This window comes from Lingula anatina, chromosome 1 (assembly GCF_051362555.1).
Source record: "Lingula anatina isolate TDL-2025a chromosome 1, LinAna3.0, whole genome shotgun sequence".
NCBI lineage: Eukaryota > Metazoa > Brachiopoda > Lingulata > Lingulida > Lingulidae > Lingula > Lingula anatina.
Genome location: NC_141767.1, coordinates 71,578,891 through 71,596,332, shown reverse-complemented (window position 1 = coordinate 71,596,332; position 17,442 = coordinate 71,578,891). Strand labels below are relative to the sequence as shown.

The window sequence follows — 17,442 nt, the reverse complement described above, 5'->3', positions numbered from 1 at the left end:
GACTGAACGGGAATATATTTGTACTGGGGGTTGCATCATGTCATCTTTATATTCTTTTGAGGTAGCATGAACTTATGACTACAGGCACATTAAATCCACTTTATAGGTAATTAAATCACTTCCACCTCAACCAAAATCGCAATTTTCGGTTGATTAAAAATGCAAAGTATCTTGTGCTATGTCCACGTTCAACTAAATAGTTTTTGACTTGAACACATGCCTATAAAATAGTTTGTCTCAACCAGAACAACTATCACAATCATAACCGATATGTTCCTGGTTAACGATAACATCATCTGGACATGGTATGGTTAGATAGGCTTTTGCATTAGTTTTGTTTTGGTAGGTTTTGTGTAAGCAGAGAGGGGTAGAGCATAAGCCAAAGGTCCCAGAAAAGAAAATTAGCTTTGTCAAGGAAACCTCTTATTTTGCCTAATCATTTTCAGTATAGGCAGAGAAAATAAAGTGATTTTAAACTGATTTCTATATTAAATATTGGGAAAAAACAATACAATTAATTCATCTAAGATTTAGCTGAATAGAAATAAAACATAAGTAAAATACTTTAACATGATATGATTAACCAATTGAACTGCATCAGTTGTTTCAAAACAGGGACCAAAAACGCAGAATTGTTCATATTACAAGGCCCCTAGCCAACAATACTTGTACATATCCCACCTTAAACAGGAACTGTAAAACCTAGATGTCGCCTAAGCAAAATGTTACTATATATTGCAAAATACATAAAAATTTTAGGAAATGAGATATACCTGTAATAGAGAGATAGTTTTTCAGATTTCTTGATCTGTAGTACATCTCAGTACGTACCGGTACAGTACGTGTTTGGATTAAAGTGAGGACCATTGCGCACTCAATTGGATTTCTAGTGTAAGAAAATGTTCAGTTAAGCAAAAATGCCATTCGCTTGGTATTTGAATTATATAATATTAATTGTTTTAACACAATCTGGAATTTTAGGTCAGTGTTGAGTAAGTACGTAACAATTAATGTATACTACTCATCAGTCTAATATTGAAGGCCATCGTCCGTAAGCTAACGGTGAGGAAAAATTACAGCTTGTGCCAAAAAAAAAAAAAAATGATGACTATCATACAATGTTCAGATGGTCTGTTTTCTTTCCTAAAGGGTATGTAAGATATATTACAATATGAAATGAAATATGTTCAAAAATAGTATTTTTACAAAAAGCAAAATTAAAAGTTTTTTTTTTATTATTATTACTATCTTTCCATATGTATAATATATAGTAGTTAGAGAGCCTCTGAATGTAAAAAACATTTCTGTGCTCTATAAATAATAATAATATAATAATAATTATTATTATTAAAAAAGTGTCCTTACACCAGTTAAACTGTATAGAAACCTTGAACCCAGGTAACGTTTCCGGAGTCTGCGTAAAAATATATAATAATATGTAGATCTTTATGCTTGGAGCTAAAATTTCCAGGAAATTGTTCAAGAGGCGAGATTAAAAATAAATTTTTGTTGAATATTTTGAAGCAAAACCCCCTAGACATGGAGCAGACAAACAACCATACTGTAATAGGCGGGTTTCGGATTGAATAAAAGTTGATGTGTCAAATTGGGGACTACAAAGTTAAGTAAATGCACCAATATAATTAAAGATAATGATTATCCGACGTTGTTAAAGTACTAATTACTAAAAAAAGTCCTGATTTCAACTTAATCATTTACATGGGCATGCTTTAGAGAGTGTCTTGGGGCACTTGCTCAAAAGCCACCTACCGGTGACCTGATTGGTTTGCATTGGCCAATCAAAATATTTGCTGTGAAAACGTCACCGCCTCTTCTGAAAGGACTGAGACTCACTGAAATGTGGGTATGTTTTGTTTGAAAATTGTGCGAATATTTGCTTAGTTATCATAATGTGAGGACGATCAGTGGAACAGGAAGGTTTAATGGTAAGTCAAGGCTGATTTTTTTGGCAAGTAAACCGCTAAAGTTCCGGTAAAGCGTGCAGGATTACAGAGTATGTGTGTAGGCCGCCTGCTGTGTGGTCTATCGCCGCACTCTGTCTCAGCACTGTAGTATTTAGTAATACTAGGCTTCTTTAGGATGCACAGAAAACGTATCTCTGGTCAGATACCTTATGTTGAGCCATTCGCCGTCCACCGATAATTAACAGGTGAAATTAGGGTTCTCCGTCAGGTTCATTCTAGTCACTGAAAGCGTACAATCACCGGCTCCACCGTGATTAAGTCTTTTTTCATACTCACTTTATTTTTCTCAGTTATTATATAGTCTTAAAACTAGACAGAAATTTGTTTCCATGTAATGCACATCAGTGATAGAACTAGACTTTCACTCCTTTACACTTAACATGGATCTTAAAATTTACTAGTATTAGTACTGCCAAAATGGATAAACCCACCAATTTTTAACATTTGAGTGTATTTGAGAACATTTTTCACATGCTCTTTGTTAAAGAGGTGTATACATAAAGGAATATTGAAGATGGGGCATTGCCAATGCTGATGTCTGTATTTTGATTAGATTTCAGGTAGTATCAATATGGAATACAGGATATCATGGAGCAGTCTACACACACTATGGATGTAGCAGTTAATTCATTATGAGGATTACCAGCTGGATCATAGTCCTGTGGTCAGTTGTGACCGTGGGCAGTGGATGTCCACTGAGCTGTAGCTGCACACTGAAGAAGGACAGTGAAGACAGAGTCATGGGGAAGAAAGTCGTCTGCTCAGATGTCAATTCGCAGATCTCGAGACTGGACCTTGTGGTCAGAGAGCTCCCTCTGGACACTGTGGTGTTGTAAGTAGTGTTGATGGTCAGTAGTTAATACCACAGATCTCTAGACTGGACCTTGTGGTCAGAGAGCTCCCTCTGGACACTGTGGTGTTGTAAGTAGTGTTGATGGTCAGTAGTTAATACCACAGTTCTCTAGACTGGACCTTGTGGTCAGAGAGCTCCCTCTGGACACTGTGGTGTTGTAAGTAGTGTTGATGGTCAGTAGTTAATACCACAGTTCTGTAGACTGGACCTTGTGGTCAGAGAACTCCCTCTGGACACTGGGGTGTTGTAAGTAGTGTTGATGGTCAGTAGTTAATACCACAGTTCTGTAGACTGGACCTTGTGGTCAGAGAACTCCCTCTGGACACTGGGGTGTTGTAAGTAGTGTTGATGGTCAGTAGTTAATACCACAGTTCTGTAGACTGGACCTTGTGGTCAGAGAGCTCCCTCTGGACACTGTGGTGCTGTAAGTAGTGTTGATGGTCAGTAGTTAATACCACAGATCTCCAGACTAGACCTTGTGGTCAGAGAGCTCCCTCTGGACACTGTGGTGCTTTAAGTAGTGTTGATGGTCAGTAGTTAATACCACAGTTCTGTAGACTGGATAAAGTGATGACTAGGTGTACAGTGGTTAAGGTAGAGATGGATACCTAAAGTGATGACTAGGTGTACAGTGGTTTAGGTAGAGATGGATATCTAAACTGATGACTAGGTGTACAGTGGTTTAGGTAGAGATGGATATCTAAACTGATGACTAGGTGTACAGTGGTTTAGGTAGAGATGGATACCTAAAGTGATGACTAGGTGTACAGTGGTTTAGGTAGAGATGGATACCTAAACTGATGACTAGGTGTACAGCGGTTTAGGTAGAGATGGATACCTAAACTGATGACTAGGTGTACAGCGGTTTAGGTAGAGATGGATACCTAAACTGATGACTAGGTGTACAGCGGTTTAGGTAGAGATGGATACCTAAAGTGATGACTAGGTGTACAGTGGTTTAGGTAGAGATGGATACCTAAACTGATGACTAGGTGATCAGCGGTTTAGGTAGAGATGGATACCTAAAGTGATGACTAGGTGTACAGTGGTTTAGGTAGAGATGGATATCTAAACTGATGAATAGGTGTACAGTGGTTTAGGTAGAGATGGATACCTAAAGTGATGACTAGGTGTACAGCGGTTTAGGTAGAGATGGATACCTAAAGTGATGACTAGGTGTACAGTGGTTTAGGTAGAGATGGATACCTAAAGTGATGACTAGGTGTACAGTGGTTTAGGTAGAGATGGATACCTAAAGTGATGACTAGGTGTACAGTGGTTTAGGTAGAGATGGATACCTAAAGTGATGACTAGGTGTACAGTGGTTTAGGTAGAGATGGATACCTAAACTGATGACTAGGTGTACAGTGGTTTAGGTAGAGATGGATACCTAAAGTGATGACTAGGTGTACAGCGGTTTAGGTAGAGATGGATACCTAAACTGATGACTAGGTGTGCAATGGTTTAGGTTAACTTATTTACAAGCTTTGGCATCAGAGAGTCATGGCTATCATTACAAATGTTCTCCCCCCCTTCCCCAATAGATCTCATTTTTGTTATATATAACGTCTAGTTCTACTGATCTCTAGGTATGCACAGGTTTTGGTTAAAATTAATTTGTTTAAAACATTTCTGTCATATCTGTTTATTGTTATAGTACTAGCAGGTATAATATTGATGTTTGAGGTTTGAACCCATTGATAACATTTATTAAAACATTGATACAGAATACTTATATAAAATGATTGGTGCAGAATATCTTAAAAGAGTATTATATCAAGAAAACGAGGCAAACATTCTGTCACACAGTTCATGCATCCACTGTTATGTTCATGGTTTCTCCTAAATAATACAAAATTATTTTTTCTTCACAATATTAGTAGCCATATCTGGATATTTGGGCTCTGGAGTTGATATGGCAGTATAGCCCCTAGCAAGCTAGATTTCCAATCTCTTGTATATTATATCTCAGTTATGCACAGTGTGCCTTGGTATATGTTACACACACTAACTGTTCTGGTGGTTTTCAGTCACTGTGAGAGAGTATACATTAGACTGGCAGTGAATTAATATTGATGTCCAGTTGATCAGAATACACTTAGACCCCAGCTCACTGACAGCTAGACATCAACATAATAGACTGGAAGGTTTAGGTTCTTCACACAAATAATTCCACTGTTGATGATTACACAATGTTATTAAAGAATCAGCCTGCTGATTTATTTTTCTGCCCTCATTTTAAACTATTTATTATATTGGCTGGGTTTCCTGGCTGCTGTCTTTGGCTGGGCTAAATCTTTTCCTCATTCCCATCTCTGGAATTAGCTGATTTATGCAGTCACCATAGAAATGTATGAAAGCTTGAATTGTGCAGAAAAATTCATGATTTCATGGCCAAATATTTTAACATCTCAACAAGAGAGGATTTGTGTATATCAGGTGATAAGTAAGATTTCAGATTTTATAGTGAGTCTACAATGAATGGACTAGAGGAGATATTGTGCTAAATCACCCACAAGGAAGAGACCATGTTCATCCCCAAACACAGTTTTAGAAGAAAAAAAAGACCGTTCTTAGATGTCAGTTCAATAGCCTGGCAACTGCTGTCATTCTTCTCCAGATCCGTGCATTGATTTTACTGCTGAGGATTTGTAAGAAATCTCTTTATACACTGACAATCAATCTTTGTGGACCATCTTCAATAGGCTGGGATAAAATTGCATTAATATTGGCATCAATCTAATTTCACTGGAAATGCTCTTTATGTGGTGCGTGCTGCTCAAGGTTCAGATCATGCTCTTTGGGATGGTGTTTTGTTTTTTTCATAAGCCATATTTGTTGTAGCTATACAGGGAAACAGGAGCCTGATGAAGGGATAATGAATTGACTTGTATGATATCTAAGAGTTTATGTGGAGATGAAATGCATAGATATCTTCTTTTGAACTCTCTGGTCTTTATTCCACACAGAGTATATTTTCCTAATATAAGAATTGTGACAGTAGATCAGTGGAAGTAGATTGTGGCATGGACTGAGCATTTTAACTACAGAACATTAGAATGTAAATGAGAAATGACAAATTCAAGGTAATTCTGCCTTGTTCAGCCAGTAGACCTAGGTCCAAATATGGGTTTAATGAGAAACTGGTCAGGTATTTGATAACAGTGATAGGGAAGATCTGACCCATGGTGAGAGGTAGGGTGATGTAAGCTAGCTTGTAGGATGTAGATTGTTAACAAGACAGCTTATTAACTGTGAACCACAGCCTCACATGGGGCTACTCAACTCCCAGCACTGATCCTCTACAGCTTACCCCAGGGCTGTACTGTACAGTACACTCACTGGGTAGACATGTTAAACAAGTCAAGTTTGATTTTTGTTAGAAGAATGTGGTTTTGAAAGTATTTTAATGCATGCTGTTGGCCTTTTTTTATTAGAGGTGTATTATACAGGATTTATCCACCAATGTGAATTTAACTTGGGAGAAAAAAGCAATTTAAAACACTGCCGTAAGTTGTCATGGCTTTTTGAAAAGAATATCTGACACACACACGCACGCACACACACACACACACACACTATAAAGGCAGTGTTAATAACCGGCACATGCCATGGTGTAGAAAGGAGGAGTAAAGCTAATCAAGACGTCAACAGATTAGAGGGACTGGGCTGCGGGGGAATCATGCCAGCAAACACTGTATTGTAGTAACTTCTGAGAATTAAGTACAAGTTCATACAAGTTTAGTTTTGGTCAATATATTCATATGGAAGTGCACAGAAATGCTAAGCAAGGCAGTTTTATGAGGTAAAATTAAAGCTCATCGTGTTTTTCTGATACCTGTTGTATGAATGTGACATGCACCCTATCTCAGATACTGCCCTAGTGACACCCACCCTAACCCAGTAAATACCTCAGGGAAACCCACCCTAACCCAGTGACACCCATCCTAACCTAGAGACTGCCCCAGTGACACCCACCCTAACCCAGTGACTGCCCCAGTGACACCCACCCTAACCCAGTGACTGCCCCAGTGACACTCACTCTAACCCAGTGACTGCCCAAGTGACACTCACTCTAACCCAGTGACTGCCCAAGTGACACTCACTCTAACCCAGTGACTGCCCCAGTGACTGCCCAAGTGACACTCACCCTAACCCAGTGACTGCCCCAGTGACACCCACCCTAACCCAGTGACTGCCCCAGTGACACCTATTTGTAGCTGTTCAGTGAATATGCATAGATTTGTGTGACTTCTATATGACTTAACAATTGATCAATAATTTATGATTATTAAACATGATACAGTAGGTTTATAAATTTCAGTAAACAGAATATATCAGCAAAATCTTTCAAGTATCAGAGATAATGCTATTGCTTTCTGCTGAGCTGTATACTTGGGGGGATATTAATTGTTCTGACTTGCTACAAGATGGCGTGTGGGGGAAGATTTGCTGAGAGGATTGTTAGCTTACAGAGTTAGGATTTCTGAAATCTTAGTGTGAAATCTTCGGTAAATGTCACGAGTATGTAGTGGAAGCATGAACCAGGCGCAATGAGATTTTCCACTTGGTTGCAGAGGTACTTCCATTCATCTTTATGTACCCAGCTAATTAGCAGTGTTGGCCTTTAACCACTGGATCAATATGCCTTTTTCCATCCTAGAAGATAAATCCTGTAACATAAATTGGCCCATCAGTTAGTGCAAATTGAACATGTGCATGAGAGAAGCACTATTTCAGCCACATTTTTTTTCTTTTGATAATTGACAGTTTCAGCAGATTTCTATTAGTATATTATGTGCATAGACAGCTAACAGAGAGAAGATGTAGATTATGTGTACTCTAACACGGAAATGAAGTGCATTTGATTCTGTGGATGCAAATGAGACTGCATAATTCAATCTTTTTCGCAAAACAAACTTAGTTGGCTTTTGTAAAAATTGTGCAAAATGTGACTGAAGGTTGTATTGTGTTTGCAATTTGTGATTCATAAATCCATGGAGCAATAATGGAGAAAGTAAAACTTCTGTGTATAGATCTACTAGTACAATATGTTAAATATACATTCACAATAAATATTATTCATCACAGGTCTTTTATATTAAAGTATGAAATTTCACATTAAAGTGACGAGCTGTTAAATACTCCAATGTGTCGTCTTATCTCTTCCAGAGACCTGAGTGGGAATGCCCTCACCACCATTCCACGCAATGCTTTCCAGGGCCACTCCAAACTCCAGAGAATGTAAGTAATACCCAGATTGGCCTCTGTAGACGAATACCTTGAGATATTGCAATGAGGAAAGCATATAAAATTTAATTAAGATATATGTTTTATATGAGCTCACAGTTAGAGAGCAGCTGTGTCTTAGGGTCTATTCCCACAACTTTAGATCGATCTATCACCGCGGGGAGTCTCACCAGACTACTGTCAGATAATCCCCTTTAAGTGTCCATCCCCGCCCACTACAAGCCGTAAGGGGCAATTAACTTTCGTGTCCGCCCGGCTGACAGCTATTCAGCGCGAACCCTCAGGGAGTTAGGTCGATCCAAAGTAGGTCGATCTAATCTATGGAAATGGGGTGTTAGTCAGCAGTTTACCTGCAGTACAGGAATGCATTGTCAACAGCTCACTATAGATACTCCTGACATCAACTATTGTTACAGATGAGTTAATTGAAGTATTGTATAGTATAAAATGTTGAGAAGTTTGGTGATGTAGGCCGTTCCACCGTGTTTTCTCCTGTCAGTCTGGATTGGAGAATGTGTATATGTGGAGTTGTAGGTCAAGTTGATGTTCAATGAATGGCAGGAGGATCCAGGAAACCTTGGCCTTTCAAATGGGTGCATATTTTCTTAGCTGGTTTATTTGCTTACACAAGCCCCATTCACACGAGACACTTTCAATCGCGATTAGTGCCAAATCGCGATTCTATCGATGTAAAGCTTCTAGTGTGAACGCAGTAGAGACGTCAAATCGCGATTCAAATTAATCCTACTCGAGAGGTGGATTCTATCGATGTAAACTTAAATCGCGATATAAAATTTCCTAGTGAGAACGGGATCGATGTTAGCACCGGAAGTTGAGTTCTTAAGAGGCGTGCACAGTTTCTATCGAAAGTACAATATAATACAATACAATAAATTTTATTTCATGTCGGGTATAAATTGAAACGAAACATTAGCTAAATACAGCTATTCGCCGACTGGAAAGTGAAAGAAAACAAACTGTCCACGCAATTTCAAGTTTCTTCGCAGTCAGCAAAATGGCCAAGAGGACGTTCTGGTCTGAAAACTCAGTGGCAGCATAACTAAATATTTGGGCCGATGAAAGTATTAAATGGAAAATAACAACGTACAAACCGAAAGCATGGTCTTGAAGGCAGCTACTGCGCATGATCAACAGGATATACCGTGACTCCCCTAGCGAGCGCAGTTGCAATTACCAGATCTAGCTAGGTAAATCGCGATTTTGTTTTTACATGTGTGAACGCAAAAAAGTGAATTTAGCTAAGCGCGTTAGAATCGCGATTCCCTTAATCTCGATTAACCATGTAGGTGTGAATGGGGCTACAGTCGCCTAACTTCTAATTGATTGAAGTGCCAAGCTTCAAGAAATAGCTCTTTAATGCAGGAAAGTCACAGATTTAACTGAACCCTCAGTTTTCCTGTACTTTCAACTCCTATACTGACCAATCAAGAAAGTTTGTATTTTGATATTCATCATGCCAAAATCCCACAATAGAGAAAAAATACTTTTTTAAATCGTCACGATTTCCTGGAGTTGGTAGCCAGCAGGATTTGTGACTCAGTGACCTAACACCTAAAACACTTCAGAGAGAGAGATTACTTAAGAGTTAGCCACTGTGGGTGGGAGTGACCCCAGCTGAAGGAGACAAAGTACACATTCTCAGTAAAGATAACTCTTTTTCTGACAGCCTGGCAGAGAGAGAAGTAACACAGATATTCAGATAATCTTGTAGTTTTCCCACTCCCTGAACACTTAAGCCTTTAACAAAACTATTGACTGTGGTGAGTGTACAAGAGCAACCCAGCAGTAAGGAAATTCAGATGTGTGAAAGGTTTTCTTTCCTCAAGGGACTTCCCCATTGCTGTGTTTTCCATGTCAAATGAATGGGTTTAGCTGAGCCGTAGACAGGATCAATTCTGCTGATAAAAGTGGCTGATGAAAGCTGTATATTCTTTCTTCTAGTACACTTGCAGTAATTTCCTAGAGCCCAACCAGCACTGGCTCTGAGAGGAAGGTCTCCTATTCACTTCTATTGAGAAGTTTCCCAGACAGGAAATGACTTCCAGGAAGAGATGCTGTCAGATTTGATTGAAGGAATATTTAGGAAAGATAGGGTGGCAGATGTTCAGGGTTATTCTGGTCTAAAATATTGATGATTATTTCCTAGAAACTAAAGTATTTTTGTAAGAAACATCCACAAATAGTCCACACATCTAAAAGCATGCACAAGACTGATATTATGGTTTCCATTTTAGTAAACACTTGATGTTGGACTAAAATTGGCATCTATTTTTTAAATCCTAGAAGAATCTCAATTGTGATGGAAAAGATCTACAGATATTGTGGTGACTGAAATGTTTGCTAAATATGAAGAAATAGAAAGGGTTAACAGTCTATGGTGACTGAAGCATTGGCTTAAGAAAGGAATAGAAAGGGTTAACAAGCCCTCTACAGACAGTCTGTGGTGACTGAAATATTGGCTTAACCAAGAAATAGAAAGGGTTAACAGGTCCTCTGTAGACTGTCTGTTGTGATTTAAATATTGGTTTGATGAAGAAATAGCAAGGGTTAACAAGTCCTCACCTCCAAACATTATCATTGAGTCTGATTGATATAATGTCAGTGTCACCTTTAACCTCAGTATTGTCACCTCCCAAAGTAAGTCTGTTCTAACACCTGTCCCTGTGAAGACTCTCAGAGGTGATATGATTCCCCCAGTATACAGAGATTATCCCCAGAAACCTTTCAGAATCCCATGTGTACCCTCAGAGGTGATATGATTCCCCCAGTATACAGAGATTATCCCCAGAAACCTTTCAGAATCCTATGTGTACCCTCAGAGGTGATATGATTCCCCCAGTATACAGAGATTATCCCAGAAACCTTTCAGAATCCCATGTGTACTCTCAGAGGTGATATGATTCCCCCAGTATACAGAGATTATCCCCAGAAACCTTTCAGAATCCTATGTGTACTCTCAGAGGTGATATGATTCCCCCAGTATACAGAGATTATCCCCAGAAACCTTTCAGAATCCCATGTGTACTCTCAGAGGTGATATGATTCCCCCAGTATACAGAGATTATCCCCAGAAACCTTTCAGAATCCTATGTGTACTCTCAGAGGTGATATGATTCCCCCAGTATACAGAGATTATCCCCAGAAACCTTTCAGAATCCTATGTGTACCCTCAGAGGTGATATGATTCCCCCAGTATACAGAGATTATCCCAGAAACCTTTCAGAATCCCATGTGTACTCTCAGAGGTGGTATCTAATTCCCCAGTATACAGAGATTATCCCCAGAAACCTTTCAGAATCCTATGTGTACTCTCAGAGGTGATATGATTTCCCCAGTATACAGAGATTATCCCCAGAAACCTTTCAGAATCCTATGTGTACTCTCAGAGGTGATATGATTCCCCCAGTATACAGAGATTATCTCCAGAAACCTTTCAGAATCCTATGTGTACCCTCAGAGGTGATATGATTCCCCCAGTATACAGAGATTATCCCCAGAAACCTTTCAGAATGCCCTGTTAGTATGTGCCCACAGTTACACTTTTGTCCTCCTTGTCAAAGTCGACACTAGAAATATAAATATTTGTGGAGTTTAGGATTCCATGCTGAAGGTAGAAGATTGGGACCCTGGCTGTCACATGTGGGGATTTGTAACACATTATGTCAATACAAGGGTTGTGACTGCACTGGCAGACTTTTTATTCCGCTCAACCTAGAACACTGATCTTTTTTCCCTGAGAACCATTCTATTTGAACAACTGAAATTAGATTTTATGTTGCTGTAATAATATCAGAATCCACTATTAATGATAGCAATAAGAACACTGCAGCCTTTTGGAAGGGAAACAGTGTCTGTTGTAGCCCCTCTGATGACTAATACCCCGTTCACACTATGCTCAGTTATCCGGATAAATTGCGAATTAGGTCACAATTCGAATAAATGCAGTAGTGTGAACGCAAGAGGATTTTTGTAATGCGCATTTTCAAAATCCTGCAAGCGAGGTGGATTTCTAAGCGCGATCCGGATAACTTACCGGAATCGACACCTGTACAGATCTAACTGCGCATGTGTGCAGATAAGTGCGGGTATCTATGAACGCTTGTTTATTACTTTAGCGATTGCACCAAACGTATTTGGAGGTCACCACTCACTACAACATGAGGAAACAAACTTATTTTGCCATCTTATACTTCTCAAGAATGCTGGAATGTCTTTAGAGTTGCATTTGTCGTCACAAATTTTTGTTGGTATTTTAAGATTTCCTGTGCGGCGCATGCGCGAGTGTTCAAAACAGGAAGTTAAACCTGAAATTTTCAACGTGTAATTCGGATTCGCTTAGCGTGTGTGAACGCAATACCGAATCGAATTCCTTACGAAAAATTCGGATTATAGAAATGCGCATTTTTGCAACTGTAGTGTGAATGGGGTATAATTTGTATCCAGTGCTGATGTGTATGGGTGTTCTTGATTGCAGTTTTCACATTCTCTAGTGTTTCATATTATACACGATTTTCAAAGAGCAAAAAAAATTGTGTCTAGAAATTAATGTAATTATCATCAAGCACTTTGTTTTGCTGTGGGTTTAACCTTTGGGTTGTGAGGAAGTGATAAAATTGTTGAAAGATTTACCTTAATGAAGTGGTTGGCTTTTTATCTACAGCTGACTCCATGAGTAACTCCCACTAACACAAAGGCCACAACCTCCAAGTTATTTACTACAACTGCGCCTTACTGCAAGGTTCAGTACCATTTATTCCCCTTACAGTACGGTTCAGTTAAAAACTACCAACAACAATCTTTTTTTTTTTATTCTATAGTAAGAATGGCATTTTTTTAAAGAATTTTTTGTTTTGTATGCATATGACAGTAATTTTGAATTTTGATAATAATTTTGTTTCTTATATTTCAGAGACCTTCAAAACAACCAGATCAGTGTGATAGAACAAGGAGCATTCCAGGGTCTAAGACAGCTGAAGAGACTGTAAGTATTATATACATGGAAAAAATGGTGTTTTAGCTATGCATCCTATAAACATCTCTTTGCCAATGTGTCCATTGTCATGTAGTGTCTATAGTACATCCAGGCTAGAACTCACTGACATCTCCAGTGTGTGTCCATTGTCATGTAGTCTATAGTACAGCTAGGCTAGAACTCACTGACATCTCCAGTGTGTGTCCATTGTCATGTAGTGTCTATAGTACAGCCAGACTAGAACTCACTGACATCTCCAGTGTGTGTCCATTGTCATGTAGTCTATAGTACAGCTAGACTAGAACTCACTGACATCTTCAGTGTGAGTCCATTGTCATGTAGTCTATAGTACAGCTAGGCTAGAACTCACTGACATCTCCAGTGTGTGTCCATTGTCATGTAGTCTATAGTACAGCCAGGCTAGAACTCACTGACATCTCCAGTGTGTGTCCATTGTTATGTAGCTTCTATAGTATATCCAGGCTAGAACTCACTGACATCTCCAGTGTGTGTCCATTGTTATGTAGCTTCTATAGTATATCCAGGCTAGAACTCACTGACATCTCCAGTGTGTGTCCATTGTCATGTAGTGTCTATAGTACATCCAGGCTAGAACTCACTGACATCTCCAGTGTGGTCATATTTTGCCCTCACATCCTTCCTTATCTAAACTTGGAGCAAAGTTTAGGTTTGAATTACTCATGGTTGTATTTCTCACCCGTGGTGTAACCATGGCAACTTGGGTTAACCAAGGTAGAGGGAATAGGTCAGTACAGATAACAACTGGGGGGCCCAAACAAACAGCTGTTTTTTATATACATGTAGAACTTGAACTTTTTTTTGCTTGTAGAATTATATTTGTTTTCTTTATTTATCAGCAAATAAGTTTTGAAAGTTTCAGTGTTGCAACTCTCAGAATGTCATTAATTAATGAAGTCTTTTGATCTTTTTTTTTTGGAAAAAAAAAAGATGACAGATATGGTAACATTTGATATGAGATAGTAGTATGTTCAAAGCCTGGAGTTCTCAGCTGCCCAGGTCCTGAGTGAGATGTAAACAATATAAGCTCTGAGAGGTTCCTGACTACCACACTCTGATACTGGGACAAGAGTGGAGCTATATATAGCAGCACTCAAAACATACTTGAAGGAAATGTCAAGTTCTCTGAGATGTTAATTGAATCTTCCCTGTAATGGGCCGGCTGAGAGAGACTGGAAAGCTCTCTAGCACAGTTATCTACTAAAGAATGGGATCTTTACAGCAGAGAAATATACATATACTAGTCTGTACTAATACAGTTATCAGAGTAGTTGAAGTCCTGCACACAGAAAGAACAACCCTGTCCTATGTATTTTATATGTATGTGAGGTGTAGATTCCTCTAGTGCTAGTTGTTATAAACAAAGTGATGGACACATGCCACCAAATATATGTAATGTACAGGAAAGTTGGATATATACAAATACACTGTAGTGTTGAGGGGCTTTAGGTCTTAACCTATTTGTCCTGGAATGGCTTCATCCTTGTGGCTCTTAAAAAATTAAGATTTTACTGGTCCATGTTTGATTACTAAGGCTTCGTTCACATGGAGAGTCTATTTTCTAAAAATCTATTTTCTATTCGCGGTATCTTATGATCACGGTCTGTGCCCTGAATATACCGCGGCGTAATTACTGGCAGCATGAGCCAGTTACTTATACAAAGCTGTAATTAATTCTCGGCTGTGCTCGCATTCTATAAAATCTCATCCTCCGTTGCCGCATCGCTTGCCATCGGATCATGACGGTTGCACTCGTATCTGTCGTGTGTATAGCTTCTTCATCTTCTTCGTCTTGTTGTTCCACAAAATTGACAAACACATTTTTCAAAGCAACCGCGACTGCCATTAACTTTCTAACTTCCTACTGCGGATGCGTCAAGGTATCAGAATCTCCTCTGAGCACAGCCAAGAATTAATTACAGCTTTGGAAGCAACTGGCTTGCGCTGCCAGTAATTACGCTGCGGGATATTCAGGGCACAGACCGTGATCACAAGATATACCGCGAACAGAAAATAGATTTTTAGAAAATAGACTTTCCATGTGAACGAAGCCTTAGTAAGGCAAAATGACTATACGATATGTTATTAATGTAACTGAAAAAAATACATGCTTTGTTTATTTTGGCAAAAATGGCCGAAAGATTTTCAGGTTTGTGTTAATATTATTTTTCTGTCCTAGGGACCTTTCTGGTAACAGACTAGGCAGTATCAACAGCAGCATGCTGGAAGGACTAAATCAGCTGGGAAGACTGTAAGTACTGTGATACTAGTATTGGTTTTATTTAACTTGACTACTTAAGTTATACTAAAACTATACTAAAAAATAAAGACCACCTTTCAGTTTAAATCCTTTAATTATTTTTTGAATTATTATTTATTTATTTATTTATTTATTTTTGCGGAATGAAAGTAGTGAGCATTCTTTACCTGTATAAACATACCAGTACTGCCTCACATTAGTAACAAATAACCAGCTTCAGATTAACTGTTTTATTCAAATGGACTTGTACTCTGTCAACACTCATTAGTATAGAAACTAATGGAATCTCATCCTTAAAAATAATAAAGTACAGAGAGAACAGCTCAAACCAGCAGAAGTGTTACTAGGACATATGATTTATGAACATGGTTGTTTAAGGATGTAGATAACAGGGGTAGCTATCTTCTAAACCGACCAAGATATACCAACATGCTACATATCAATAGAAAGCTTATTTCAACAGCTTTTCATTTCATATCCTTATTTTATTATGTAATCGTTACGTAATGAGATATAATGCTTAATAGGGGTGCTTATCATGATCTTTACACCTTAAAAACTAGAAGTCCACTACAAATGGACATGTGTAGACAGCTTGACTCGTGAGCCCTCATTGGGATCAACAAGAATGCGCCTCAAATTAGCGATATGTGTTAAATTAGAAGAGATATCAAAATAAACCTGGTTTCCAGTTCAACGAGACCCCCTAGCCTAACTAAAGCACGCGTAAGTTGAAAACGGAGCTGATGTTATGAAATCCCAGACACATGATTTCAGACAAACCTTAGATCTAACGAATGAATGCCAGTTTTCATCGGTTGAGAGTTCTAATTAATTTTGACACTGGTCTAAATGGTTCTCTTGAAGCCATAAACTGAAGCTGAGAAATCAGCCTTTTAGTGCTCCCCGGAGATTCCAACGTTATATAATCAGTGAGCTGCATTGGCAAGCTGAGAAATTTAGTTATTTATACTGGTTCAGCCCTCTACTCACTGCCTATGTAACTGTCACTATGTCTTTCATCCATTTTCAACATATTATTGAACATTTTCAACCGGAGGCCCCCTCCATGCATTGACAGCAGCCACCATGTTAGTCGTGACGTCAGCCTTCTTCACCACGTGACACCTAGGGGGAGTGCCTTTGCCCATATACGTCTCATCTATATGTATGCTTTTTAAAGCTTTAATAGATCATCAGAATTAAGTTCACTGATAAATTCAAAATGAAAAGTATTGTTTGGCAAGTGAAAGCGGGACGTTACTCACAGAATGTGAAAGGCTTAGCAGCAATCTAGTACGGGAAATATACAGCTGCACAGTGGAGCTGCCAATCAAACACATATATGGACAAGTGTGACCTACTTTAAAACTCAGACACGCTACCACAGGGGTAAATCACCAATTAGGCTAAAATTACGGGTTTATGTGTAAACTTCCATTATGTTAAGATAGGCTGATATGTAGTTGATATTTCATCTATCTAATACTGACAAATTCAGAAAAACACCCAAATTTTACTGTTTTACTGTTAATTACTACCTTAAATTCACACCTCCATCCAGCTCAACCCACCATCCAGCCTGGTGGATATGATCAGCCTTGACAACACCAGTGTGTCACACAATACAGGGCTTTGTGGAGAAAACTGGTTTTTAACTGAATCTACTGATTGCACTACTTTGCTTCATGTGTTTTCAGTTTCTGAAATAAATTTGCATCTGATTGGTGGCTTACAAGTACAGGATAACGGTTGGCATAAATCTATAAATCTCTCCTTGCCACTCAGTGGCTGGGGTCTATAACAAGAGAGGTACAGACTTGGACGTGTTTATGATCTGCAGGTAGACTGCATAACCACTGCCCATTGTGACTAATGATCTGGAAACAACACTATTAATTGTCCTATGTGTGAAATGTAATTATTCATACTACAGAACTTTGTCTGGCTTTTGAATGACTTTGGAACAGATAAAAAATGTGAGTTGGTAAAATAAGTTCTCTTTTTTTACGGTTGATTTATCAAATGTAATGTAAACCATATATCCAGGAAATGGTTACAA

The 17,442-nt window shown here is 38.7% G+C and overlaps 1 protein-coding gene across 3 annotated transcripts in view; it reads left to right on the top strand.

Moving 5' to 3' along the window:
- The first annotated feature begins 1,782 nt into the window (after positions 1-1,782).
- Positions 1,783-17,442, top strand: part of LOC106168964 (adhesion G protein-coupled receptor A3) — a 38,374-nt gene continuing 22,714 nt past the window's right edge. For all 3 annotated transcript variants that reach the window (XM_087001431.1, XM_087001430.1, XM_087001429.1), the window contains exons 1-5: positions 1,783-1,946; positions 2,539-2,817; positions 8,011-8,082; positions 13,019-13,090; positions 15,300-15,371. In XM_087001431.1, coding sequence (XP_086857557.1) covers positions 2,618-2,817; positions 8,011-8,082; positions 13,019-13,090; positions 15,300-15,371 — 416 coding nt within the window. In that variant the 5' untranslated portion in view covers positions 1,783-1,946; positions 2,539-2,617. The remainder of the gene's footprint in view (positions 1,947-2,538; positions 2,818-8,010; positions 8,083-13,018; positions 13,091-15,299; positions 15,372-17,442) is intronic.